This window comes from Salmo salar, chromosome ssa16 (genome assembly GCF_905237065.1).
Source record: "Salmo salar chromosome ssa16, Ssal_v3.1, whole genome shotgun sequence".
NCBI classification, from domain to species: domain Eukaryota; kingdom Metazoa; phylum Chordata; class Actinopteri; order Salmoniformes; family Salmonidae; genus Salmo; species Salmo salar.
Genome location: NC_059457.1, coordinates 72,773,842 through 72,800,274, shown reverse-complemented (window position 1 = coordinate 72,800,274; position 26,433 = coordinate 72,773,842). Strand labels below are relative to the sequence as shown.

At 44.5% G+C, this 26,433-nt stretch overlaps 1 protein-coding gene across 1 annotated transcript; it reads left to right on the top strand.

The window, feature by feature from the left end:
- The first annotated feature begins 5,918 nt into the window (after positions 1-5,918).
- LOC106574487 (SLIT and NTRK-like protein 3) lies at positions 5,919-26,213 on the top strand. The gene is made up of 10 exons (XM_014150393.2): positions 5,919-6,095; positions 10,181-10,465; positions 10,660-10,911; positions 11,125-11,240; positions 11,492-12,123; positions 12,484-12,674; positions 17,067-17,170; positions 17,255-17,474; positions 17,716-17,842; positions 22,899-26,213. The coding sequence occupies exons 2-10, from the start codon at positions 10,241-10,243 to the stop codon at positions 23,990-23,992; spliced, it is 2,961 nt and encodes a 986-aa protein (XP_014005868.2). The 5' UTR covers positions 5,919-6,095; positions 10,181-10,240; the 3' UTR covers positions 23,993-26,213.
- Positions 26,214-26,433: the final 220 nt, after the last annotated feature.

Genomic DNA, 26,433 nt, shown 5'->3' with positions numbered 1-26,433 from the left:
TTGATGCAGTAAATCTCTCCTCTGCTTTGAGCCAAAAGAGACCAACATGGATATTGTTCACATTGAAGGGCATAACGTGCTGCTCTGTTCTTGGCCAGCTGCAGCTTTTCTAGGTCCTTCTTTGCAGCATTTGACCATCTCACCGGGCAATAGTCAAAATTAGATGAAACGAGGGCTTGCAGAACTTGTGGTTGGCTGTGGTGTTAAAAATGCTGATCATCTCTTTATCACAGACATACCTCTCAACATCTTTACAACAATTGAATCAATATGCCTTGACCATGACAAATTATAGTCTAACTCTTCGTTAAGGGTTGCAGTGATTTCACTAGCTGTGGTTCCAGACAATATAATGTTGAATCATCAGCATATAAAAACCCACAGGTTTTGTTTAATGCCAGTGGTAGATCATTACTAAAAATAGAAAACAGTAAAGGAACAAGACAGCTGCCTTGCGGAATACCACACTTTACATGTTTTACATTAGAGAAGCTTCCATTAAAGAAGCCCCTCTGTGTTCTATTGGATAGATAGCTCTCAACCCATGAAATGGTAGATGTAAAGCCACGACAATTTATTTCAGCCAATCATCAGTCATTTGTGTCAGTGCAGTACATGTTGAGTGCCCTTCTCATGTTGAGTGCTCTGTGACGTAGTAGAGTAGTGGCCAGAGGGCACAGACTTAATGTATTGTGAAATCCATTGTAAAATGTATTTTAATATTTAAAAATTGTATTATAATGTTGTCACGCCTGCCCTGGCACTTGAGAGCACCAGGCTGCACATCATTACGTGCATCAGCGCTCATTGGACTCACCTGGACTCCTTCACTTTGTTGATTGCCCCCTCTATATCTGTCTGTTCCTTAGTTTGTTCCCTTTGTCAGCATTATTGTTGTATTGTCGTTTTGTTTTCCCCTGTCCAGACACTGTCCTGGTTTGTTTCATGTCCATGATTTATTAAATATTCACTCCCTGTACCTGCTTCTCGTCTCCCAGCATCTGTTCCTTACAAATGTATACTACTGCCTTAATTTTTGCTGGACCCCAGGAAGAGTAGCTGCTGCCTTGGCATCAGCTAATGGGGATCAATAATAAATACAAATAACAATAAGCATGCTGAAAGTCTGTTGTTAAATTTTTCACAGAGAAATAGCATTGTATCTGGTCAAACACATTTTTTTCAAAAAGTTTGCTAAGAGCCGGCAGCAAGGTGACTGATCGGCTGTTAAAACCAGTAAAGGGCACTTTGTTCTTAATTTGGGGGTCCTCCGTGGATTACAGTTTTTAGGACACTGAGTGTTTTTTTAATGGATTCTGTCTTACAATGTGCCCCTAACCACAGATTTTAGGACCCGATTACTGTGTACTCCAATTGTAATCTTAACCACCAGGGGGATAAATACATACAGTGCATTCGGAAAGTATTCAGACCCCTTGACTTTCCACAAAATGTTTATACGTCACAGCCTTATTCTAAAATGTATTAAATTGTGTTTTTTCCTGATCAATCTTCTACACACAATAGCCAATAATGATGATTAAAAAACAGTTTTTGTGAAATTTTTTCAAATGTATAAAAAATATGAAAGATAACATTTACATAAGTATTCAGTACTTACTCAGTACTTTGTTGACGCACCTTTGGCAGCGATTACAGCCTCGAGTCTTCTTGGGTATGACGCTACGAGCTTGGCACACCTGCATTTGGGGAGTTTCTCCCATTCTTCTCTGCAGATCCTCTCAAGCTCTATCAGGTTGGATGGGGAGTGTCGCTGCACAGCTATTTTCTGGTCTCTCCTGAGATGTTCGATCGGGTTCAAGTCCGAGCTCTGGCTGGGCCACTCAAGGACATTCAGAGACCTGTCCCGAAGCCCCTCCTGTGTTGTCTTGGCTGTGTGATTAGATTCACCTGTTGGAAGGTGCAGGTTTTCATCAAGGATCTCTCTGTACTTTGGTCGGTTCATATTTCCCTCAATCCTGACCAGTCTCCCAGCCCCTGCCACTGAAAAACATCCCCACAGCATGATGCTGCCACCACCATGCTTCACCGTAGGGATGGTGCCAGGTTTCTTCCAGATGTGATGCTTGGCATTCAGGCCAAAGAGTTCAATCTAGGTTTCATCAGACCAGAAAATCTTGTTTGTCATGGTCTGATCCTCCTGTAGGTGCCTTTTGGCAAACTCCAAATGGGCTGTCATGTGCCTTTTACTGAGGATTGGCTTCCGTCTGGCCACTCTACCATAAAGGCCTGATTGGTGGAGTGCTGCAGAGATGGTTGTCCTCCTGGAAGGTTCTCCCATCTACACTCTGGAGCTCTGTCAGAGTGAACATCAGGTACTTGGTCACCTCCCTGACCAAGGCCCTTCTCCCCTGATTGCTCAGTTTGGCCGGGTGGCCAGCTCTAGGAAGAGTCTTGGTGGTTCCAAACTTTTTCCATTTAAGAATGATGGAGGCCACTGTGTTGTTGGGAACCTTCAATGCTGTAGAAATGTTTTGGTACCCTTCCCCAGATCTCTGCCTCGACACAATCCTGTCTTGGAGCTCTATGGACAATTCTTTTAACCTCATGGCTTGATTTTTGCTCTGACATGCACTGTCAACCGTGGGACCTTATACAGACAGGTGTGTGCCTTTCCAAATCACGCCCAATCAATTGAATTTGCCAATGGTGGACTCCAATCAAGTTGTAGAAACATCAAGGATGATCAATGGAAACAGGATGCACCTGAGCTCAATTTCGAGTCTCATAGCAAAGGGTCTGAACACTTATGCAAATAAGATATTTCTAAAAACCTGTTTTTGCTTTGTTATTATGTGGTATTGTGTGTAGATTGACAAGGGGGAAAAAGTATTTAATCAATTTCAGAAAAAGGCTGTAATGTAACAACATGTGAAAAAAGTCAAGGGGTCTGTATACTTTCCGAAGGCACTGTATCTGGTCCTATACCATGTGTATGCGTACACGTGTGTGTGCGTGAATGTACGTGTGTGTGTTTCCATTGTTTGTGCATTATAGCTTTGTGGGAAAACTGTTATCATACACTAATGCACCTGAGAGCTCTGAAATCTATAGCCATCATCTAACACACACACACACAAACAAACACACACACACACACACACACACACACACAAACAAACACACACATTGACATTACTGGAAGTGCCTCAGTCTCTCCCTCTCTCTCTCTGATAAACATCTACGAGAAAAAATTCCCCTTTTTTATCTCTGTCAGGAGAGAGAGATTGAGAGAGAGAGACATATTGAGAGAGTGAGAGAGAGACATATATATAGATATATATATATATATAGAGAGAGAGAGAGAGAGAGAGAGAGAGAGAGAGAGAGAGAGAGATGTAAGTACTACTCCATTACCTGTAGGTAATTCACATTAATGTAAGCTGAGATCAATGTGAAATTGAACTGTAAATGGTTATAATGGTATGTAGGCCAGGCCTGCGTGTATATGTTGTGATGTGCTGTTAGACCCACACTGTAAAATAAAACAGTCATTTATATGGGCATTTTGGGCATTATCAACAGTACAATACTGTGAAACATTAAACTGCAGCAAACTCTAAATGATAGTTCATAGTGGGAAAATGTTGTGGCCAGAAAAATAATTGCTGTATTTGCATATTTTTGGAGCGCACATTTTTTTGGGAACACTAGTGGGTGCATGGTATTTTTGTTCTGGCTCAATAACATATTTTGAGGCGTGCCTTGTCAGAGGCTATGTTTGTTGCACCTGTTAGTGAGAGTGCTGTACCAATTTAATTGGTATGCGGTATTAGTGCCCTATCAATTTAAAATGTATTGGGGACAGATTGGAGTGGCAGCAAGTCTTAAACCATTCATGGTTGAGCATTCTGCCATGTCATGTTGGTCTGTTTGGACTTTTAGTTGGAAGCCTTTGTTAATAAGGCCTCTAGAAGTGTAAGTAATAAAAAACACCATATATTCATTGACATGCTGTAACCTGCTTGCGAAAATTACATGTAATTACAATAAAATACTGTGAATGTAACGTCTGTCGTCGGAAGAAGACCAAGGTGCAGCGGAGTTAGTGTTCATAATTTAATTCAGAAAGAACACTATATAACTACAAAACAAGATACAACCAACAGCTAAACAGTACTGACAGCTAACACACTGAACAGAAACAATTACCCACAAAACCCCAACGGAAAAACATGCACTTATGTGTGACTCCCAATCAACAGCAACGAACATTAGCTGTGCCTGATTTGGGAGCCACACACACCGCCCAAAACAAAGAAATACAAACACATAGACACAAAACATAGAACGCCCACCCAATGTAACACCCTGGCCTAACCAAAATAAAGAACAAAAAACCCCTCTCTATGGCCAGGGCGTTACAGTGAATTAGAAACCCCATCTCCCCTCAATGAATTGAATTAATTCACTCATTCATTACGATTACAGTAGCATTTACTTTGTTACTGTATAATACAGTCAATTCTACGGTATTGTACTGTGTCATTCCACAGTTCTTGCTTTGATTCTGCATTTAGATTACAGTAGGTGTACTGCAATATGAAAAACAGTAACTTACTTGCCAATGAGCTGCTTTGAAGTTACTGTCAAATTCATGGCAACCCCTTTAAGCGCAGGGTGGTGGCTCTCCTCCAGGGGATCGCTCCGGAAAAGAGCGCATTCAGGCCTTAGCCTACCATGGGGTAGCATTGATCTATGTTGGCTATTATGGCCAATCTTTCTCCATGTATTCCTGCACATTATTGTTCGAGCCCAATTCCACTTTTTATTATTAACTAGTGTGTGTGTGTGTGTGTGTGTGTGTGTGTGTGTGTGTGTGTGTGTGTGTGTGTGTGTGTGTGTGTGTGTGTGTGTGTGTGTGTGTGTGTACAACCGGTCTATACAGTAGATTCTGTGTATACAGTACAGTAGAACAGCAGAAGATAAGTCAGTCTACCGAGGTGTGCAAGGATGCTGCAAGGATGCCGGCTGGCGCGGGTCGCCATGGTAACTAAAACACCGGTTCTCTAGAAATCCGTTGTCGGTGCTTAAGGGCATGAGCAGAGATGAATAAAGTAATGAGATGATGAATTATTGTCGGTAAAGCGGAAGGCCAGGGTAGGGTACTTTACATCTGTGCATGTGAAGATACAGTTGATAGCCCACTAGGCCTACAGGTTAGGTAACCTAACATCTGCGTGGTGTCGTCTGTCAACAGCCCTCGATTGAGGAATAATTCAAAACGAAGAATATTTGGTCACTTTTACAGACCTACCCGTTTTTACGTATAAACCCTTATTTACAAATAGCCCAATGGACATCGATTACATTTACATTGAATGCAGGATCCACCGCTCTAGTACTAAACTGTTTCTTAGCGAAGGAACCTACCCTGTAGCCCTACAGGCCTACTCTGGTTTCCTTTAGGCCTGTGTAATAATAAACAGATATAGCAAATCAGTTGACTTGATTAGAGCGCCAAATGCGCACGCCCGGTCAAATAGAATTAAGCATGGCACTAAATCCAAACTAGCTTCTTCTTCGAATACTTCCCCAGTTTCCCACTTCACTGCACTCCACTCATTCCACCTTTATTTTATTGTCCTTTTGGCTACTTCATTTTCTTTACTTGAATTAGTCTACCCGGTTATCAAAGATGGAGAGACAAGTAATCCTTAATACAATCCGCGCAGCATCATGCGCGTGTTCGGTGGCAGTCCCGCGCCGCAGCTGAGTTCCCGCGGGCAGCACTGTTGAGCGCTGGAGAGGGGAACAGACCTGCATTCTAAAGCGGTGCGCTTTTTCTACGGTTCTCTCTCTCTCTCTCTCTCTCTCTCTCTCTCTCTCTCTCTCTCTCTCTCTCTCTCTCTCTCTCTCTCTCTCACTCTCTCTCAATCTCTCTCTCACACTCTCTCTCTCATCCACATTGCAGTCCTGTCACGTTCCCTCTGCTCCCCCCATCCGCCTCAACCGCTCCAGGAGAGGAAAGGAGAGAGGGAAGGAAGAGTGCAGCTGAAAAGCAAACAGACATGTCGACAGCCAACGCATAAAGTCTCCCATCGGCTGTTCGTGGATTTCTTCGCGGGACCAGAGTGAGTAAAGACCTCGTCTCTGCAGATCCACTGCCGCTGTATGGTTCTTAGCGCTAGTGGGAGGGGAAGGGGGTGGCAGACAAAGGCGAATATAAATGGTTTGCGTTAGTGCCAAGGATTTAGTGCCTTAATAGGTTATATTAATGACTATTTGGACACGCACTAATTCTATAATTTCAATTGTGCCCAGTAATGTTACTAATTGACATTCCTGTATGGATATAGCTATTTCCATAGTCTTGGTTTTGGATGGTGCGTTGTGTTTCTAGGGAAGAGTGGCCGGGTTGCGCCGGGCAGGGAAAGCTCTGTATCGGCCCTGGTTGGACAGTGGGTTCGTGAGGAAAGGTAGACGCTGGGATTATGTGACATGAATATGTGTTGTAATAAGCAGCTGCCGCGGTCATTGCTCGTTGGTTTGCGCCAGGGTGCAGGGGATGGAGAACAAGAGGAGGTAGGTAGGAAGGAAGGAAACAAGGAAGGAAGAGTCACGAAAGAAAAGCAAAGTAGGTCTAACCACACCTGTTCTGGATGCATAGATGAGTGGATGGATGGATGAATAGATTTCTGTGAGAGAGAGATGAAAAATGAGAGAGGGTGACAGGAGAGAGAGAGGGGCCTGAGTTATTAGCCAATCGAGTGGCTAGAGCAAGTAAACAGTGTTGTCTTGTAGGTCAGACAATCATTATCCAATGAGGACCAAATTGCAATACTTCAGTAGTGTCTATTTAAATATTGATCCAGCACAATATGTTTAACGTCATAATTATAGTGTGAAAAGGATACTAGAGTCCACTCAATACAAACCTGCATGTATTTATCCACTGAATACAAACCTGCATGTATTTATCCTCTCAATACAAACCTGCATGTATTTATCCACTCAATACAAACCTGCATGTATTTATCCACTGAATACAAACCTGCATGTATTTATCCACTCAATACAAACCTGCATGTATTTATCCACTGAATACAAACCTGCATGTATTTATCCACTCAATACAAACCTGCATGTATTTATCCACTCAATACAAACCTGCATGTATTTATCCACTGAATACAAACCTGCATGTATTTATCCACTCAATACAAACCTGCATGTATTTATCCACTCAATACAAACCTGCATGTATTTATCCACTCAATACAAACCTGCATGTATTTATCCACTGAATACAAACCTGCATATATTTATCCACTGAATACAAACCTGCATGTATTTATCCACTCAATACAAACCTGCATGTATTTATCCACTCAATACAAACCTGCATGTATTTATCCACTCAATACAAACCTGCATATATTTATCCACTGAATACAAACCTGCATGTATTTATCCACTCAATACAAACCTGCATGTATTTATCCACTCAATACAAACCTGCATGTATTTATCCACTGAATACAAACCTGCATGTATTTATCCACTCAATACAAACCTGCATATATTTATCCACTGAATACAAACCTGCATGTATTTATCCACTCAATACAAACCTGCATGTATGTATCTACTGAATACAAACCTGCATGTATTTATCCACTGAATACAAACCTGCATGTATTTATCCACTGAATACAAACCACATGTATTTACCCACTGAATACAAACCTGCATGTATTTATCCACTGAATACAAACCTGCATGTATTTATCTACTGAATACAAACCTGCATGTATTTATCCATTGAATACAAACCGGCATGTATTTATCCACTGAATACAAACCTGCATGTATTTATCCATTGAATACAAACCTGCATGTATTTATCTACTGAATACAAACCTGCATGTATTTATCTACTGAATACAAACTTGCATGTATTTATCCGCTCAGTACAAACCTACATGTATTTATCCACTCAATACAAACCTGCATGTATTTATCCGCTCAGTACAAACCTACATGTATTTATCCACTCAATACAAACCTGCATGTATTTATCCACTGAATCTACAAACCTCTTTCTCTCACACACACAGACACACACATACATACTCTCTCTCTCTCCCCTTCTATTTCTCTCCAGCCAGGGAACACTGTGTGCAGGGAAAAGGAAGGCTTTTGATACAATCAATATCAATAGATTTGAGCTGTTTCACTTGGAGCTCTCCTGTGTGTGTCTGTGTGTGCGTGTCTGTGTGTGAGAGAGAGCGAGAGAGAAAGAGAGACACGATATAGCCTTGACTGACTGACTCACGGTTTCTCATGGTTACGCAATCAATCCTCTCTCTTCAGCACAACATTCTGCTCCTCCTCTCCTCTTTTCATAAGACCCTCAGTCCTCTCTTTTCTTTTCTCCTCTTATTTTCTCTCTCTTCTGCTCCCTCTCTTCCTCTGCTCATTTCCCCCTCACTCCAATCTTCTATTTTCTTCTCTTCCCCCTTCTCTCATCTTATCTTCCCTGCTCTCCACTCTTCTTTTCATATCTATCATCCTCTCCTCTCCCCTTTCTTTTCCACTCCCCTTCTCCTCTTCTCCCCCTTGTCCTCTTCCTCTCATTCCATAATCACCTCTCTCTGACATCTCATCTCAGGTTGTCTGTTTATCGTACTGCAGTATTTTCCCAGCCACTGATTCAAATCATTACCTTATCATGACCTTTTATTACATTATCCTTATTGTTACATTATCATCACATTTTTATTGCATGGTCATTGTTGTTACATTACCACTTCACTTTGTTGCATTATCCTTATTGTAACATTGTCGTTGCATTTATTACATTATCCTTATTGTTACATTATCGTTGTTGTAATTGCTGTTATTGTTATCATTGCATTATCAATTATTCTTTTTTTTAACCTTCATTATCATGGCCTTCTTCAGTGTGTGCTAGCTGCTTCTAAACTAATCTCGTCCAGCAGCCGGCCGGCTCTCTGTCTATCTATATGCAGGAGCAATTGAGCCTGAGGACGACTCTCTGTCTGTCTAAATGCAGGAGCAATTTAACTAGCTAGTAGCTTTTGATTGTTATTGTTTTTTGATTAGTAGCCCATTACCTTCTGCATGGTGGCCTCCAAGTTACATGAATCAGGCAAAGAGAGACTCCTGATTTCTCCTTCTCCTGGTGTCATTTTCCTGGTTAAAGACAGCATATGGCATCTCTTGTTTTCTAGTGCAGTCTTCTCCTCTCATCCATCCGGCCCTGTGTTTATAATATATTATTTTATTGTCATCATCAGCATCACTCTGACTGTCATTATGATTTTAAAGCAGCCTCTTATGTCCCGAAGAGGTCTTCAGATCCTCTCTCATGCGATCTGCTGTATTATCATGGTAATCAACCTAATGTATTATAATGGACTTGGATTGCTGTTGTCAGTTCCTTGTTGATGAATGTAATGGGTGTTTTCCACATCACTGTCTGGTATGGAACCTAAAGTGTTATGTATCCTGAACCGTGCTATAACTCCTATATAAATATATACTATAAACTTGAATTATATTATAATTAAGCAATAAGGTCAGAGGGGGTGTGGTATATGCCAATATACCAGCTAAGGGCTGTTCTTAAGCATGACGCAACGCGGGGTGCCTGGATACAGCCTTTAGCCGTGGTATATTGGCCATATATCACAAATCCCTGAGGTGCTTTATTGCTATTATAAACTGGTTACCAACGTAATTAGAGCAGTAAAAATACACGTTTTGTCATACCTTTGGTATACGGTCTGATATACCACGGCTGTCAGCCAATCAGCATTCAGGGCTCGAACCACCCAGTTTATAACAATATTTACTCGGCGTTGCGTTGTGCCTAAGAACAGCCCTTAGCCGTGTTATATTGGCCATATACCACACCCCCTCGCGCCTTAGTGCTTAAATATAGCACTATAACTCATATATCTATATGATAAAACGATATAAAATGATATTTTCACTCATGTGAAAACCAAGTTAATTCTGGTACCAGTCCAAGTGTTGGTTCCAGGATGTGAAACCAGAGTACTACCAGGAACAGTAACGTTAATGCGACGGTGCCAGTAGTTCATAAACAAAGGGACATGCATAAGCATCACTCTGCTGGGTCTGAGAGGATCCCATTTAACAGTAGCCATGTGTGTGTTTCTGTATGCAGTGCGGTGAGGGGTGGGTGTGTGCCGCTGCCCTGGGCTGGGCTGAAGGCAGAGGAGGCAGGATGCTGTGGCTCTCCCTGCTGTCTGTGGTGGTCCTGGGTTGTGTGACCCCGACCCAGACACACACTCACACACACACCCCGACGCCCACCTCCACACACACCCCTATGGTGGACAGCTCGGAGGAGGAGGTGGACGAACCGTGCTTCGAGCCGTGCACGTGCGAGGTCAAAGAGGGCGTGTTGCACGTGCACTGTGATGGGCGGGGCTTCACTAACGCCAGCCAGGTGACTGCACTGCATTACCTTCATCTAATGTACTTCATATTATAATATACATACTGCAGTAGTATATTAATAAACAGCCCTGTTTTGCACTGTACTGCATTACTGCACTAAATGTACTGTTCCTGTTTTGGCATATGTGTATTTGTATATGATTAAATAAAGTCAACCAACCAATCAATCAATCAACCAATCAGGTGTCCCAGTCCTGGCTCCGCCCCTTCAAGCTCAACCTGCAGAGGAACTCCTTGAGGCGTCTCTATAGCAACGGCTTCCTGCACCATAGCAATGCCGTGGCGATAAACCTAGGCAACAACGCGCTGCAGGACATCCGTCCCGGGGCGTTTCATGGTCTGGGGACACTGAGACGCCTCTACCTCCACGAGAACAAGCTGGAGGTGTTCCGCAACGACACCTTCTCTGGCCTGGAGGCACTGGAGTACCTGCAGGTAGGCCTGACATCATTACTACCCATCAGAACCATCAATAAACACTGTGGTCAATCCTCGTCAATAATCACTGGGATTAGTCCTCATCCATACTTACTGTGACAACGATAATCATTAAGTTATGTGTGATCTCCTGAGCCTGATGAGTTCTTGTTTGTGTTAAAATGGCACATTTTAACACTTTGACTTTACCTCTATCCCTTCTACCTACAGGCCGACTACAATGTCATCAAACGCATCGACAGTGGGGCGCTACGCTACCTGCATAAATTACGAGTGCTCATCCTCAACGACAACCTGATCCCTGCTCTGCCTCCTCACCTCTTCAGGTATCTAGCTGCTTAATAACCCTGCACTATGTCCACATCAGGGGTCTGTTTCTCACTCTGACCAAGGTAACTGTCTGAAAAAGTTGTTTTGAATCACATTTATAACATGTATCAATCATGTTCCTTATTCTTCAATAACATGATCACCAATTCCAATTCCAATTTTTCGCAATGTGGAAATTGGAATTTCAGTTTCATTCCTGAATTGAAATGGAATTGACCCCAGCCGTAATGATCCCTTCCACCCCCAGATCTGTGTCTCTGACCCACCTGGACCTGCGGGGGAACCGTCTGAAGAGCCTGGCCTACGCCGGGACCCTGGAGTACGTGGGCCGCAGTCTGATGGAGCTCCAGCTGGAGGAGAACCCCTGGATCTGTGGCTGTGAGGCTGTCCAGCTGCAGACCTGGCTGGGACACATCCCCTATACTGCAGTGGTGGGGGACATCACCTGCGAATACCCCTTCCACCTGCATGGGAAAGACCTGAGGGAGATACCACGCAAAGAACTGTGTGCCGGAGAGGTGGAGGGAGAAGGGGAGAAGGAGGGAGAGAGGGAGAAGCATGGAGGGGTACAGCCTCCTCAGCATCCGCCCTCTAACCCAAAAGCAAACCCCAACCCTAGGAGGCCCAGACCCACCAAGCCGTCCTCCATGGTTCACCATCAGAACACACATACCTCATCTTCGTCGACTTCATCATCGGCGGAGCGGAGGGGGAGAGAGAGGTCCCCTCGGCCCACTAAGCGTCCCCGGCCCTCCAGGACGCCCCCCACCCAGCGTAGCCTCCTCCCCAACCAGCCCCCTCCCATCGCAGGGTACCAGACTCGCCCCCCCATCCCCATCATATGTCCTCTGGGGTGCACCTGTAACCTCCACATCTCAGGTACAGTTTGGATGGGACTTCTTTGGCTCAGCAGTATGACATCATCACACACAGCAGGGGGACTTCCTGCTAACAGATATAAACAACAACAAGATTTGAATTTGCCAAGACTGCTACTATTGTGCTCTTCACAATGTGGGCAAGACACAAGGGACACAAACTAACAGGGACAATCATTGCACTATGCACCAGTGACAAATCTGAATTATGTTGTTGTCTGTAAACAGGAAGTCGCCCCATTGTCTGATGATGTCATACTGCTGAGACTAGCTTTGCATATGTGCTCAATCCAAAACACTTTGGGCTGAAATGTATGAAAAGAGCTGTACAAATAAAGTTGATTCAGTATAATTGTTCCAGACCTAGGGTTGACAGTCAACTGTAAGGAGAGCGGCTTCCATAACGTGTCCCAGCTCACGCCACGCCCCCTCAACGGCCGGAAGCTGTACCTCAGCGGCAACCTCATCCAGCGGATCTATAAGTCAGATTTCTGGAATTTTTCCAGTCTGGATCTACTTCACCTGGGAAACAACCGGATCTCCTTTATTCAGGTTTTCACTAGCCAGAGGGTCTCCTTTATTCAGGTTGTCGTTAGCCAGAGGATCTCCTTTATTCAGGTTGTCGTTAGCCAGAGGATCTCCTTTATTCAGGTTGTCGTTAGCCAGAGAGGATCTCCTTTATTCAGGTTGTCATTAGCCAGAGGGTCTCCTTTATTCAGGTTGTCGTTAGCCAGAGGGTCTCCTTTATTCAGGTTGTCGTTAGCCAGAGGGTCTCCTTTATTCAGGTTGTCGTTAGCCAGAGGATCTCCTTTATTCAGGTTGTCGTTAGCCAGAGGGTCTCCTTTATTCAGGTTGTCGTTAGCCAGAGGATCTCCTTTATTCAGGTTGTCGTTAGCCAGAGGGTCTCCTTTATTCAGGTTGTCGTTAGCCAGAGGATCTCCTTTATTCAGGTTGTCATTAGCCAGAGGGTCTCCTTTATTCAGGTTGTCGATAGCCAGAGGATCTCCTTTATTCAGGTTGTCGTTACCCAGAGAGGATCTCCTTTATTCAGGTTGTCATTAGCCAGAGGATCTCCTTTATTCAGGTTGTCGTTACCCAGAGAGGATCTCCTTTATTCAGGTTGTCATTAGCCAGAGGATCTCCTTTATTCAGGTTGTCGTTAGCCAGAGGGTCTCCTTTATTCAGGTTGTCGTTACCCAGAGAGGATCTCCTTTATTCAGGTTGTCGTTAACCAGAGCATCTCCTTTATTTAGGTTGTCGTTAGCCAGAGGATCTCCTTTATTCAGGTTGTCATTAGCCAGAGGGTCTCCTTTATTCAGGTTGTCGTTAGCCAGAGGATCTCCTTTATTCAGGTTGTCATTAGCCAGAGGATCTCCTTTATTCAGGTTGTCGTTACCCAGAGAGGATCTCCTTTTTTCAGGTTGTCGTTACCCAGAGAGGTTCTCCTTTATTCAGGTTGTCATTAGCCAGAGGGTCTCCTTTATTCAGGTTGTCGTTACCCAGAGAGGATCTCCTTTATTCAGGTTGTCGTTAGCCAGAGGGTCTCCTTTATTCAGGTTGTCGTTACCCAGAGGATCTCCTTTATTCAGGTTGTCGTTAGCCAGAGGGTCTCCTTTATTCAGGTTGTCGTTACCCAGAGGGTCTCCTTTATTCAGGTTGTCGTTAGCCAGAGGATCTCCTTTATTTAGGTTGTCGTTAGCCAGAGAGGATCTCCTTTATTTAGGTTGTCGTTAGCCAGAGGGTCTCCTTTATTCAGGTTGTCGTTAGCCAGAGGGTCTCCTTTATTCAGGTTGTCATTAGCCAGAGCATCTCCTTTATTTAGGTTGTCGTTAGCCAGAGAGGATCTCCTTTATTCAGGTTGTCGTTAGCCAGAGGATCTCCTTTATTCAGGTTGTCGTTACCCAGAGGATCTCCTTTATTCAGGTTGTCGTTAGCCAGAGGGTCTCCTTTATTCAGGTTGTCGTTAGCCAGAGGGTCTCCTTTATTCAGGTTGTCGTTAGCCAGAGGATCTCCTTTATTCAGGTTGACATTAGCCAGAGGATCTCCTTTATTCAGGTTGTCGTTAGCCAGAGAGGATCTCCTTTATTCAGGTTGTCGTTAGCCAGAGGGTCTCCTTTATTCAGGTTGTCGTTAGCCAGAGGGTCTCCTTTATTCAGGTTGTCGTTAGCCAGAGGGTCTCCTTTATTCAGGTTGTCGTTAGCCAGAGGATCTCCTTTATTCAGGTTGACATTAGCCAGAGGATCTCCTTTATTCAGGTTGTCGTTAGCCAGAGAGGATCTCCTTTATTTAGGTTGTCGTTAGCCAGAGGGTCTCCTTTATTCAGGTTGTCATTAGCCAGAGGGTCTCCTTTATTCAGGTTGTCATTAGCCAGAGGGTCTCCTTTATTCAGGTTGTCGTTAGCCAGAGGGTCTCCTTTATTTAGGTTGACATTAGCCAGAGAGGATCTCCTTTATTCAGGTTGTCATTACCCAGAGAGGATCTCCTTTATTCAGGTTGTCGTTACCCAGAGGATCTCCTTTATTCAGGTTGTCGTTAGCCAGAGGGTCTCCTTTATTCAGGTTGTCGTTAGCCAGAGGGTCTCCTTTATTCAGGTTGTCATTAGCCAGAGGGTCTCCTTTATTCAGGTTGTCGTTAGCCAGAGGGTCTCCTTTATTCAGGTTGTCGTTAGCCAGAGGATCTCCTTTATTCAGGTTGACATTAGCCAGAGGATCTCCTTTATTCAGGTTGTCGTTAGCCAGAGAGGATCTCCTTTATTTAGGTTGTTGTTAGCCAGAGTGTCTCCTTTATTCAGGTTGTCGTTAGCCAGAGGGTCTCCTTTATTCAGGTTGTCGTTAGCCAGAGGATCTCCTTTATTCAGGTTGACATTAGCCAGAGGATCTCCTTTATTCAGGTTGTCGTTAGCCAGAGGGTCTCCTTTATTCAGGTTGTCGTTAGCCAGAGAGGGTCTCCTTTATTCAGGTTGTCGTTAGCCAGAGGATCTCCTTTATTCAGGTTGTCGTTAGCCAGAGGATCTCCTTTATTCAGGTTGTCGTTAGCCAGAGGATCTCCTTTATTCAGGTTGACATTAGCCAGAGGATCTCCTTTATTTAGGTTGTCGTTAGCCAGAGCATCTCCTTTATTTAGGTTGTCGTTAGCCAGAGAGGATCTCCTTTATTCAGGTTGTCGTTAGCCAGAGAGGATCTCCTTTATTTAGGTTGTCGTTAGCCAGAGGATCTCCTTTATTTAGGTTGTCGTTAGCCAGAGAGGATCTCCTTTATTCAGGTTGTCATTAGCCAGAGAGGATCTCCTTTATTTAGGTTGTCGTTACCCAGAGAGGATCTCCTTTATTCAGGTTGTCGTTAGCCAGAGGATCTCCTTTATTCAGGTTGTCGTTAGCCAGAGGATCTCCTTTATTTAGGTTGTCGTTAGCCAGAGAGGATCTCCTTTATTCAGGTTGTCATTAGCCAGAGGGTCTCCTTTATTTAGGTTGTCGTTAGCCAGAGAGGATCTCCTTTATTCAGGTTGTCATTAGCCAGAGAGGATCTCCTTTATTTAGGTTGTCGTTAGCCAGAGAGGATCTCCTTTATTCAGGTTGTCGTTAGCCAGAGGATCTCCTTTATTTAGGTTGTCGTTAGCCAGAGGATCTCCTTTATTCAGGTTGTCATTAGCCAGAGAGGATCTCCTTTATTCAGGTTGTCATTAGCCAGAGGATCTCCTTTATTCAGGTGTCGTTACCCAGATAGGATCTCCTTTATTCAGGTTGTCATTAGCCAGAGGGTGTCCTTTATTTAGGTTGTCGTTAGCCAGAGAGGATCTCCTTTATTCAGGTTGTCATTAGCCAGAGGGTCTCCTTTATTTAGGTTGTCGTTAGCCAGAGAGGATCTCCTTTATTCAGGTTGTCATTAGCCAGAGAGGATCTCCTTTATTTAGGTTGTCGTTAGCCAGAGAGGATCTCCTTTATTCAGGTTGTCGTTAGCCAGAGGATCTCCTTTATTTAGGTTGTCGTTAGCCAGAGGATCTCCTTTATTCAGGTTGTCATTAGCCAGAGAGGATCTCCTTTATTCAGGTTGTCATTAGCCAGAGGATCTCCTTTATTCAGGTGTCGTTACCCAGATAGGATCTCCTTTATTCAGGTTGTCATTAGCCAGAGGGTGTCCTTTATTTAGGTTGTCGTTACCCAGAGAGGATCTCCTTTATTCAGGTTGTCGTTAGCCAGAGGATCTCCTTTATTTAGGTTGTCGTTAGCCAGAGAGGATCTCCTTTATTCAGGTTGTCATTAGCCAGAGGGTCTCCTTTATTTAGGTTGTCGTTAGCCAGAGGATCTCCTTTATTCAGGTTGTCGTTAGCCAGAGAGGATCTCCTTTATTCAGGTTGTCATTAGCCAGAGGATCTCCTTTATTCAGGTTGTCGTTACCCAGAAAGGATCTCCTTTATTCAGGTTGTCATTAGCCAGAGGATCTCCTTTATTCAGGTTGTCGTTACCCAGAGAGGATCTCCTTTATTCAGGTTGTCGTTACCCAGAGAGGATCTCCTAGGGTTCAGATTGTCTTTAGCCTGAGGTGTCATACACGGGGAGCACTTATGGCCTAGTTTGATATCTATGATTTAATTATTCGTAAAAACCAAAACATTAGGCCTATATGGACACGAAGCTCCTGTATTTACCTTCTCTTTCTCTCTCGCTCTCTTTCTATTTCTCTGTCCTTGTCTATCTCTCTCTCTCTTTCTGTCTCTCTCTTTCTGTCTGTCTGTCTGTCTGTCTGTCTGTCTGTCTGTCTGTCTGTCTGTCTGTCTGTCTGTCTGTCTGTCTGTCTGTCTGTCTGTCTGTCTGTCTGTCTATCTCTCTTTCTATTTCTCTGTCCTTGTCTATCTCTCTCTCTCTTTCTGTCTCTCTCTTTCTGTCTGTCTGTCTGTCTCTCTTTCTCTGTCTCTCTCTCTCCCCTCTCTCTCTGTCTGGTTCCCCAGGAGGGAGCGTTCTCCAGCCTGCCGACCCTGAGGAGTCTCTACCTGAACGGCAACAACCTGCAGAGGCTTAGCCCACACATGTTCCTGGGTCTACTTAACCTCAGGTAGGACTGACTGCCACACACACTCACTCACACACACACACACACACACGTTCCTGGGTCCTGTATGATCATGTCTCCTTGTAGGTACCTGTATTTTGAGTTCAATGAGATCGGTGTGGTGGATGCGGGAGCGTTCAGCCCCATGCCGTCTCTCCAGCTGCTCTTCCTCAACGCCAACCTGCTGAGGTCACTTCCTGTCGGAGTGTTCCAGGGCATCTCCCTCTCTCGCCTCAACCTCCGCAACAACCACTTCCTCAGCCTGCCTGTAGAGGGGGTGTTAGAGCACCTCACTGGACTGGTGCAGGTATGAGGAGGAAGGGAGGGAGGTTTGTAGGGGGTTAGGTGTGTGTGCAGACAGGGTGTGTGTAGTATTGGTATAGGTGTGTGTATCCTGTATGGGCACAGGTGTGTCTGTCAGTCTGTCTGTGAAGGGGAATCTAGAGAATCTAACTGGACTAGTCCAGATGTTCCTCATTTTGTACGGCACCAATCACATTTCTATGGAAACAGATGGAAATAAAGCTTTTCTCATCATCTCCTCCCAGGTGGACCTGCAGCAGAACCCATGGGAGTGCAGGTGTGATGCGGCCCCTCTGAAGCGCTGGCTGGAGGGCCTGAGTGCGGTGGTGGTGGTGGGGGAGGTGGTCTGTCACTCACCAGAAGAGACCACAGGTACTGGGTCTAAGGCTCATGGCAGCACAGTTAACGTTCTAATTAAAAGCATGAGCTGGCGCACACCCAGAGAACATTATTTTGTGTAGAGGTGCTGACTAACGGCGAATAAACTGTAAGCTACGAAAATAAATAAAGAGAGGGGCTATATACATAGAAACTCACAGTCATTTATTGGGTAAAACAGCAACATCTGAAGGCTACCGAACGTCTGCCGAAACATTGGTGTTTTACCCAATAAATGAGTGGGAGTTTATATACTGTATATATAGAGTGTGCAACTCTTTATTTATTTTTCTAGCACAGTTAACATTACCATACCATTCACCATTCCTCTCCCCTTGACGCTTCACACACCTCCCAGGTGTAAAGGAGTGTCTATGTGAATTCATTAATCGGGCACCACTTGTGTGTTCTGAGTCAGCAAGAAACTATCATTTAGCAACAAGGGATAATAAATACAACTTATCACATAATTCTATCTGAAGGCAATTGAGTACTGTTAAATGACAAGGCAATGCATTCATGGAGAAGAGTAGATACTTTATAAACAACAGATTTATTAGGAAATAACCAGGATAATGTGCTGAATGTAAAGGATGAATGAATAATAAAGAGTTTGGCATAATGCTAAATGAAAGGAAGGGAAAAGGTGTGGGGTATTTCCATAGTATTTGATTAAATGGAAAAAAAGACTATATGAAAAGAGACTGGAATTTTTAGGGGAAAGACAGACAATAATAACAGACACAAAAGTAACAAACGCAGATTGCATGCTCACATTCAAATCTGGGAAGATGAGATCGAGCTGGACAACTCTCTTACATATCTGTCTGGAACCAACGGTCTTCAGAGAACTCTCCATGCACACAGAGTCCAAAACGAAGGATTTCAGAAGCAATGTTCCCTCTAAACTGACTGCCGCGCCTAGGAAATACAGGTCTGTGCAGAGACGCACTAGATTGATCTATACTAGTTTCCCCAGTTAAAGGAGTCTACACCAGGGGTGTCAAACTCTTTCCATGGAGGGCGTAGTGTCTGATGGTGAGGGGAGTTCCTTACTAATCAGTGACCTTAATTCATCAATCAGGTACAAGGGAGGAGCGAAAGCCCTCAGACATTCGGCCCTCCGTGGAATTAGTTTGACACCTGTGGTTTACACTATCAGCGTTTCCTTCTACTGTGGGAATTGTGATCGAAACAACATAATATTAGCCGCTTTCAATGAGGCATACCAAAAACACAAGACTTAGTATGTGATTTTGTTTTAAATAGAGCGCACCGGAGGAGGATTCTATTGCATTGACAGACACGAGCGTTCGCGAGAAGATGTGTTCGTTTTGAGATCAATGCATGTAGCCGCGTGTGCACATTTGTTCATATTCTATGCACGTTTCTGAGCTATTAGCTAATTTCTTGTCAGCAATGGGGGAGTGATTGCTTCCTACAAGACTACAAAACATGTACATATCTAGCCAACGTTGAAAAGCGAGTCAGGTAAAGAGCTTTTTTATATCTTAAAGGGGCAGTGTTGCATTTTGAGACCGGCTTGAATAAGCTAAACGTAAGCTAAGAAGCCAATAGGCTTGTCTGACTCTCTGTAGTGATAATGGTGTGGGAATAATAATGCATTGCATTGTGGTTTCTTGCACCATACAACACAATACAGCAACATTTTCAGTCACATACACAATATGACCAAAAGTATGTGGACACCTGCTCGTCGAATGTCAAATTCCAAAATCATGGGCATTAATATGGAGTCTGTCCCCCCCTTTGCTGCTATAACAGCCTCCACTCATCTGGGAAGGCTTTCCACTAGGGCGGACATTGCTGCTGCTTCCATTCAGCAACAAGAGCATTAGTAAGGTCGGGCACTGATGTTGGGCGTTTAGGCCTGGCTCGCAGTTGGCGTTCCAATTCATCCCAAAAGTGTTGGATGGGGTTGAGTTCAAGGCTCTGTGTAGGTCAGTCAAGTTCTTCTACACCGATCTCGACAAACCATTTCTGCATGGACCTCGCTTCGTGCACAGGGCCCAAACTGTTGCCACATAGTTAGAAGCACAGAATTGTCTAGAATGTCATTGTATGCTGTAGCGTTAAGATTTCCCTTCACTGGAACTAAGGGGCCTAGCCCAAACAATGAAAAACAGCCCCAGACCATTATTCCTCCTCCAACAATGAAAAATAGCCCCAGACCATTATTCCTCCTCCACCAAACAATGAAAAACAGCCCCAGACCATTATTCCTCCTCCACCAAACAATGAAAAATAGCCCCAGACCATTATTCCTCCTCCACCAAACAATGAAAAACAGCCCCAGACCATTATTCCTCCTCCACCAAACAATGAAAAACAGCCCCAGACCATTATTCCTCCTCCAACAATGAAAAATAGCCCCAGACCATTATTCCTCCTCCACCAAACAATGAAAAACAGCCCCAGACCATTATTCCTCCTCCACCAAACAATGAAAAATAGCCCCAGACCATTATTCCTCCTCCACCAAACAATGAAAAACAGCCCCAGACCATTATTCCTCCTCCACCAAACAATGAAAAATAGCCCCAGACCATTATTCCTCCTCTACCAAACAATGAAAAATAGCCCCAGACCATTATTCCTCCTCCACCAAACAATGAAAAATAGCCCCAGACCATTATTCCTCCTCCACCAAACAATGAAAAATAGCCCCAGACCATTATTCCTCCTCCACCAAACTTAACAGTTGGCACTATGTATTCGGGCTGGTAGCGTTCTCCTGGCTTCCGCCAATACCAGATTCGTCCAGATGATGAAGCGTGATTCATCACTCCAGAGAATGCGTTTCCACTGCTCCAGAGTCCAATGGAGGCAAGCTTTACATCACTCCATCTGAAGCTTGGCATCGCGCATGATGATCTTAGGCTTGTGTGTGGCTACTCGGCCATGAAAACCCATTTCATGACCCTCCCGACGAACAGTTATTGTGCTGACTTTGCTTCCAGAGGCAGTTGAACTCGGGAGTGAGTGTTGCAAACGAGGACAGATGATTTTTACGTGCACTCAGCAGTCCCGTTCTGTGAGCTTGTGTGGCCTAGCACTTTGCGGCTGAGCCATTGTTGCTCCTAGATGTTTCCACTTCACAATAACAGCACTTACAGTTGACCGGGGCAGCTCTAGCGGGGATGACTTGTTGGAAAGGTGGCATCCTATGACAGTGCCACGTTGAAAGTCACTGAGCGAAAAAAGCTTCTGGATATCAGAACAGCGATTACTCACCTCGAATTGGACAAAGATTTTTTCTTTATTGAGTCTGACGCGAAGGATATACTCTTGCTCCCGGATCAGGTCCAAATCCCCATCATTCGCATGAAGAAAAGACGGAGATACAGGGGGCACAGATCCGGGTGCCTTGTGAGAATTCATCGGCGAGTGGGTAACTCGCCTCTACCATCCGTTCTATTGGCCAATGTGCAATCACTGGAGAATAAACTGGATGAGCTCCGTCAAAAACAGCTGGTGCGCGATGTCTAATATTACGGAAGTCTGTATAAGGCAGTCTTGAAGAGGGTGCGACAACTCCTTTTCCCCCTCAGGAGACTGAAAAGATTTGGCATGGGTCCCCAGATCCTCAAAAGGTTCTACATCTGCACCATCGAGAGCATCCTTACTGGTTGCATCACCGCCTGGTATGGCAACTGCTTGTCATCTGACCGTAAAGCGCTACAGAGGGTAGTGCGTACGGCCCAGTACATCACTGGGGCCAAGCTTCCTGCCATCCAGGACCTATATACTAGGCGGTGTCAGAGGAAGGCCCAAACAATTGTCAAAGACTCCAGTCACCCAAGTCATAGACTGTTCTCTCTGCTACTGCATGGCAAGCGGTAACAGAGCACCAAGTCCAGGTCCAAAAGGCTCCATAACAGCTTCTACCCCCAAGTCATAAGATTGCTTAACAACTAATCAAATAGCCACCCGGACTATTTGCATTAACCCCCCCCTCTTTTTACACTGCTGCTACTCACTGTTTAGTATCTATGCATAGTCACTTTACCCCTACCTACATGTACAAATTACCTCAACTAACCTGTACCCCCGCACATTGACTCGGTACCCCCTGTATAGAGCCTCGTTTAGTAACACTTATTGTGTTACTATGACAAAATGTATTACTACTTTCTTAAAACTCCATTTTTGGTTAAGGGCTTTTCATGGTAAGGTTGTATTAGGCACATGACACATTTGATTTGATATCATGTAACAGCTTTTTCAATAGCTACAGTATTTACAAGTCCTCTAGCTATAACAAACATAACCACACCATGGAACTACAGAATCCTGGGACTATAAGATATGGGAGGTGGCTCCTATAACTATTATATAAATAAGTGTGTAAATCAAAATGCATGACTAAGTCAAATCTAGTTTCTAGACCGGCTTAGGGAGATGTCCACATTAGTGGGACATCAGGTGTAGTGGTACATGTGTGTTGGACGGTACTGTACTATGGTCATTTTGCAACCCAATCACAACTAATGCTTTTGGGTTGTTGCTGAATGTGTTTTTATTGTTCAACAATCTACCTTTTGGTGTTAAAATGAATAGTTATTGGTGGTGTTGTAAAATATAACTACTCATGTAAACCGTTATTATATTTTATGAAATCAGATTTATAGTACTGTCCCACTTCCCTTGAATGGTGTTTGAATAGTGGGACAGGGACATTTTCAGCTATACAATTGCACAAAATGAACTTTTAATCAATTCAAATGTATTTTCCATCATTAGATATTCTAAAATACTTATATATATATATGTGTATATATATGTCTGTGTATATATATATATATATATATATATATATATGGAAATTTGCTGTGAACGTGGCCCGTGAAGGGAGGTCTTTGCGTATCTGTCTGGCATGGATGTGTGAAGTTGCCGCTCCTCTACACAGGTGTGCAGTGTAGGTGAATGCATGGGGCTCTTCCACTGTTGTTCCTATATTTGTTTGGTTTGTTGTACTTCAGTGACGTAAAGAAAGTGCCTTTCTTTTCATTGTGTATCTTTGTTGTAGGTACAGACCTTCGCTCTCTTTCCCTGGACCTCCTCTGTCCAGACCTGGACACCCACCAGGCCACGGTGGAGAACCAGGGGGAGTGGAACAGCTCCACAGCCCCAGATGGTGATTTCTCTCTGGGCTACCCCGTGCCAGGCCATGGCCCCCTGGGTCCCCTCCCTAAGACTTCCATCCCTCTGTCGGTGTTGGTGCTTAGCCTGCTGGTGCTGTTCGTGTCGGCGTTCTTTGCGGCAGCAGCGCTGATCGCCTATGCCCTGAGGAGGCGGGACAAGCTGCCGTTCCGGCGGCAGGGAGAGGTGGATCTGGCCGGGATCCAGATGGAATGTGGGATATTCACCGAGCAGCAGCACCACAGGTTACCAGTACCGAATACCCCTCCTCCTCCTCTGTCTGCCTTGCAGCATAGCCTCGTCTACGATAGCATCCTCCCTGCCGACCCTGGCCCTAACCCTAACCTCAGTCCCTCAACACACATGTGCAGTAGCCCAGTCTATAAGAATGAGGATGATTCAGTGGTGAAGCAGCAATGGCAACAACAGCAGCAGTTCTCTGCTTCTAAAGAGAAAGGGAACGTGGGAAGATACCACTCGGCGGGGGAGAGAGAGAGCGAAGGACACTATCGTTTGGTGGCAGAGAGAGAGAGAGAGAGTGGAACATGGAGGTGTCCTCCCCCCCCCATCAGTACCATTCCCGGGGCAGTGGGACCCCCTCTTTCAGATCTCCGCGGAAACGGGACCCTCTGCCCAACGGTCATAGACAGCCAGGGCCCCACCCCCAAGGTGGGATTGGTTGACTGCCTGTTTGGGATCTCTGGAATGTCCGCCGCCGTCCCAGAGTTCCGAGACCTGCCGGACAGGCATACACGTCCCCCACCACCCCGGTATCCCCACCCTCCACAACCCCCTCAGCCCCCCGAACCCAAAGAGGAAACTAGAGCCAGCCAATCACTCGTGGTTACTACAATGACAGCGTGCGCGGGGCCAAGTAGTAGTAATCAGAGCCAGAACTCAGAGTTTCCGCGAGAGTTGAGAATGAGACTCAGTACCAAGCCGGATTACATGGAAGTCCTGGACAGATCTTATCAGTTCTAACAGATGTTCTAATGTTACTATGGAACCTCTGGCGATGACAATAAATGACTCCTGTAATATGTCATGTCTTGAACATGTTGATATGCAGAGGTAAACCTGTGTGTGGCGAGAGCTGTTAGGACTAGGAGGAAGTTACCCTTAGATGAGGCTTTGTAAAGGATAAGCTGATCCTAGATCAGTGCCTCAGACTAGCAATTCTTTTTTCTACCGTTGACTAAATACTAAGTATCAGGCTTTTTTTATTCCCAGCATCACAAAGCAAGACAATGTGGTGTGTGTGTGTGTGTGTGTGCGTGTGTGTGCGTGTGTGTGCGTGTGTGTGCGCGTGTGCGTGCGTGTGTGTGTGCGTGTGTGTGTGTGTGTGTGTTCATGCAATGTGGTGGGTGGGAGTATGTGTGTTTATGTTAAACAATGTGGTGGGTGTGTGTGTTTATGTTCGCTCTCTAAAGACCTGCTGATGAGATACTCAGTTGCTCTGCCTCTCCAATTACACCATGAAACACAGTGAGAGTGAAAGAGAGACTGAGACACAGGGAGGAGTCAGGAATGAAGTGGTAAAGAGAGGAGGGGTGTAAACGCAGAGTCCCAGTCTGGCCGCCGTCTAATGTAGCATGAACACTTTCCATATGAAAAGAATGCGGAAGAGGTGATGAAGTGTGTTTACCCTGGACACTACATCCCTGGTATTAGTGTCGCTGTGTCGGAGTGTTACTGTGGACCACAGGATGCTGGTGGTACCTTCATTGAGAAGGACGGGCTCATTGTAATGGCTGGAACAGAATAATGGAATGGTATCAAACGTGTTGGGTACCATTCCATTCACGCCGTCCCAGCCATTATTATGAGCCGTCCTCCTCTCACCAGCCTCCTGTGGTGTGGAAAGAGGGAGAGAGAGATATGACACAGTCAAGTGCCTTAGCAACTAGCAGCCAGACGTGGGTCTAATACACATGTCCGATACATTCAAAAAAGTGCTTGAGATGAGTTTGGATTTAGCTTACACACTTATGGGGCTATTCCGTTGGTGCCACAGTGGTACTGGGCAAACTAACTCAAGGGCAGCTCAAGTACAGTATTTGAATGTATTTGACACACGTATTTGACTGGTGGTCAAGTGGTCAAGGCTTATTTTTCTATGAACACAGATCTATTTATCTAAACAGAGGTTTGAATACTAATGGCTGGGACTCAGAGCTGCTCTGGGAAATTGAAGGCCCTATTCAATCAAAAGCTGAAACAGTATTTCCCGGATTATAGTCAAAAGTAGCCTTCCTCATGTGAAGAGACAGAGGAGTATATTTGCATTTGTAAGAGTTTATTTGTGTTTGTATATTTGCATTTCCTGAATAGGACATTTCCTGAATAGGTTCTCAGGTGGAATATAAGGACCTTTGGGATGCGAGAGAACCATGAGACACAGCTATAAACTCCTAAAGGGGATCCTGACTTAATTACTTTCATCGGACAACGGCAGTCAAGTCACTTCATTGGATTTAAAGTAGGGAAAAGAACAGAAAACCAGGACAAAGCGTTTCGACATGGGAAAGACACTTCTATTAAATATCCATTATTATCTTTTAAAGGAGGTACCTTTTATGCTTTTATCTCCTACAAATATTAGAGGAAATTGTGAATATATTTATTCTTAGTTTCTTGTGTGTTGGAGCTTTGCTACTGTATGGGATCATATTATATCAGTGTATAGCAGAGATGGCCAATCCTCCTCCTGGAGAGATACAGGGTGGTTTCCACTGGTTACCACAGCCACAAAGTCAAGATTGGCCGCATATAAAAAATATATGGGATTTTTTGTTGGCTTTTTGGTTAGGGTAAGGCATAAGGTTAACAGTGTGGTTCTTGTTAGGATTAAGATTATTGTTAGGTTTAAAATCAAATTTTAAGAAGAGACATTGTTGAAATAGGCAGAGTTTAACCATAATTATGACTTTGTGGCTGTGGAAGCTAGTAATAGCCCTACTGTAGGTGCAGGCTTTTGCTCCAGCCCAACATAAACACTCATGTTAGCGATGAAACGCAGCTTGTTGAGAGGGTAACTCTGCAGGAGGAAGTTTGGCCAGGACAATTCTGCATCTGGTTTAGCCCTCTCTACACTGACCACATAATATATACAATAAAGGGTGCTACTCTAAAACCATGGCCTGAATTACACTGTGCCTCACACACACACACACACACACACACACACACACACACACACACACACACACACACACACACACACACACACACACACACACACACACACACACACACACACACACACACACACACACACACACACACACACTGGCCCAGAGTAGTACATTTCGAGCAGGCTCTTTCATTGCTGTTTGATGTGGTATGTCACACACACACTCACACACAAATACACACACATGCTCCGCTGTCCTCTAATGATGCATGAAGGCAGTATATTGAGG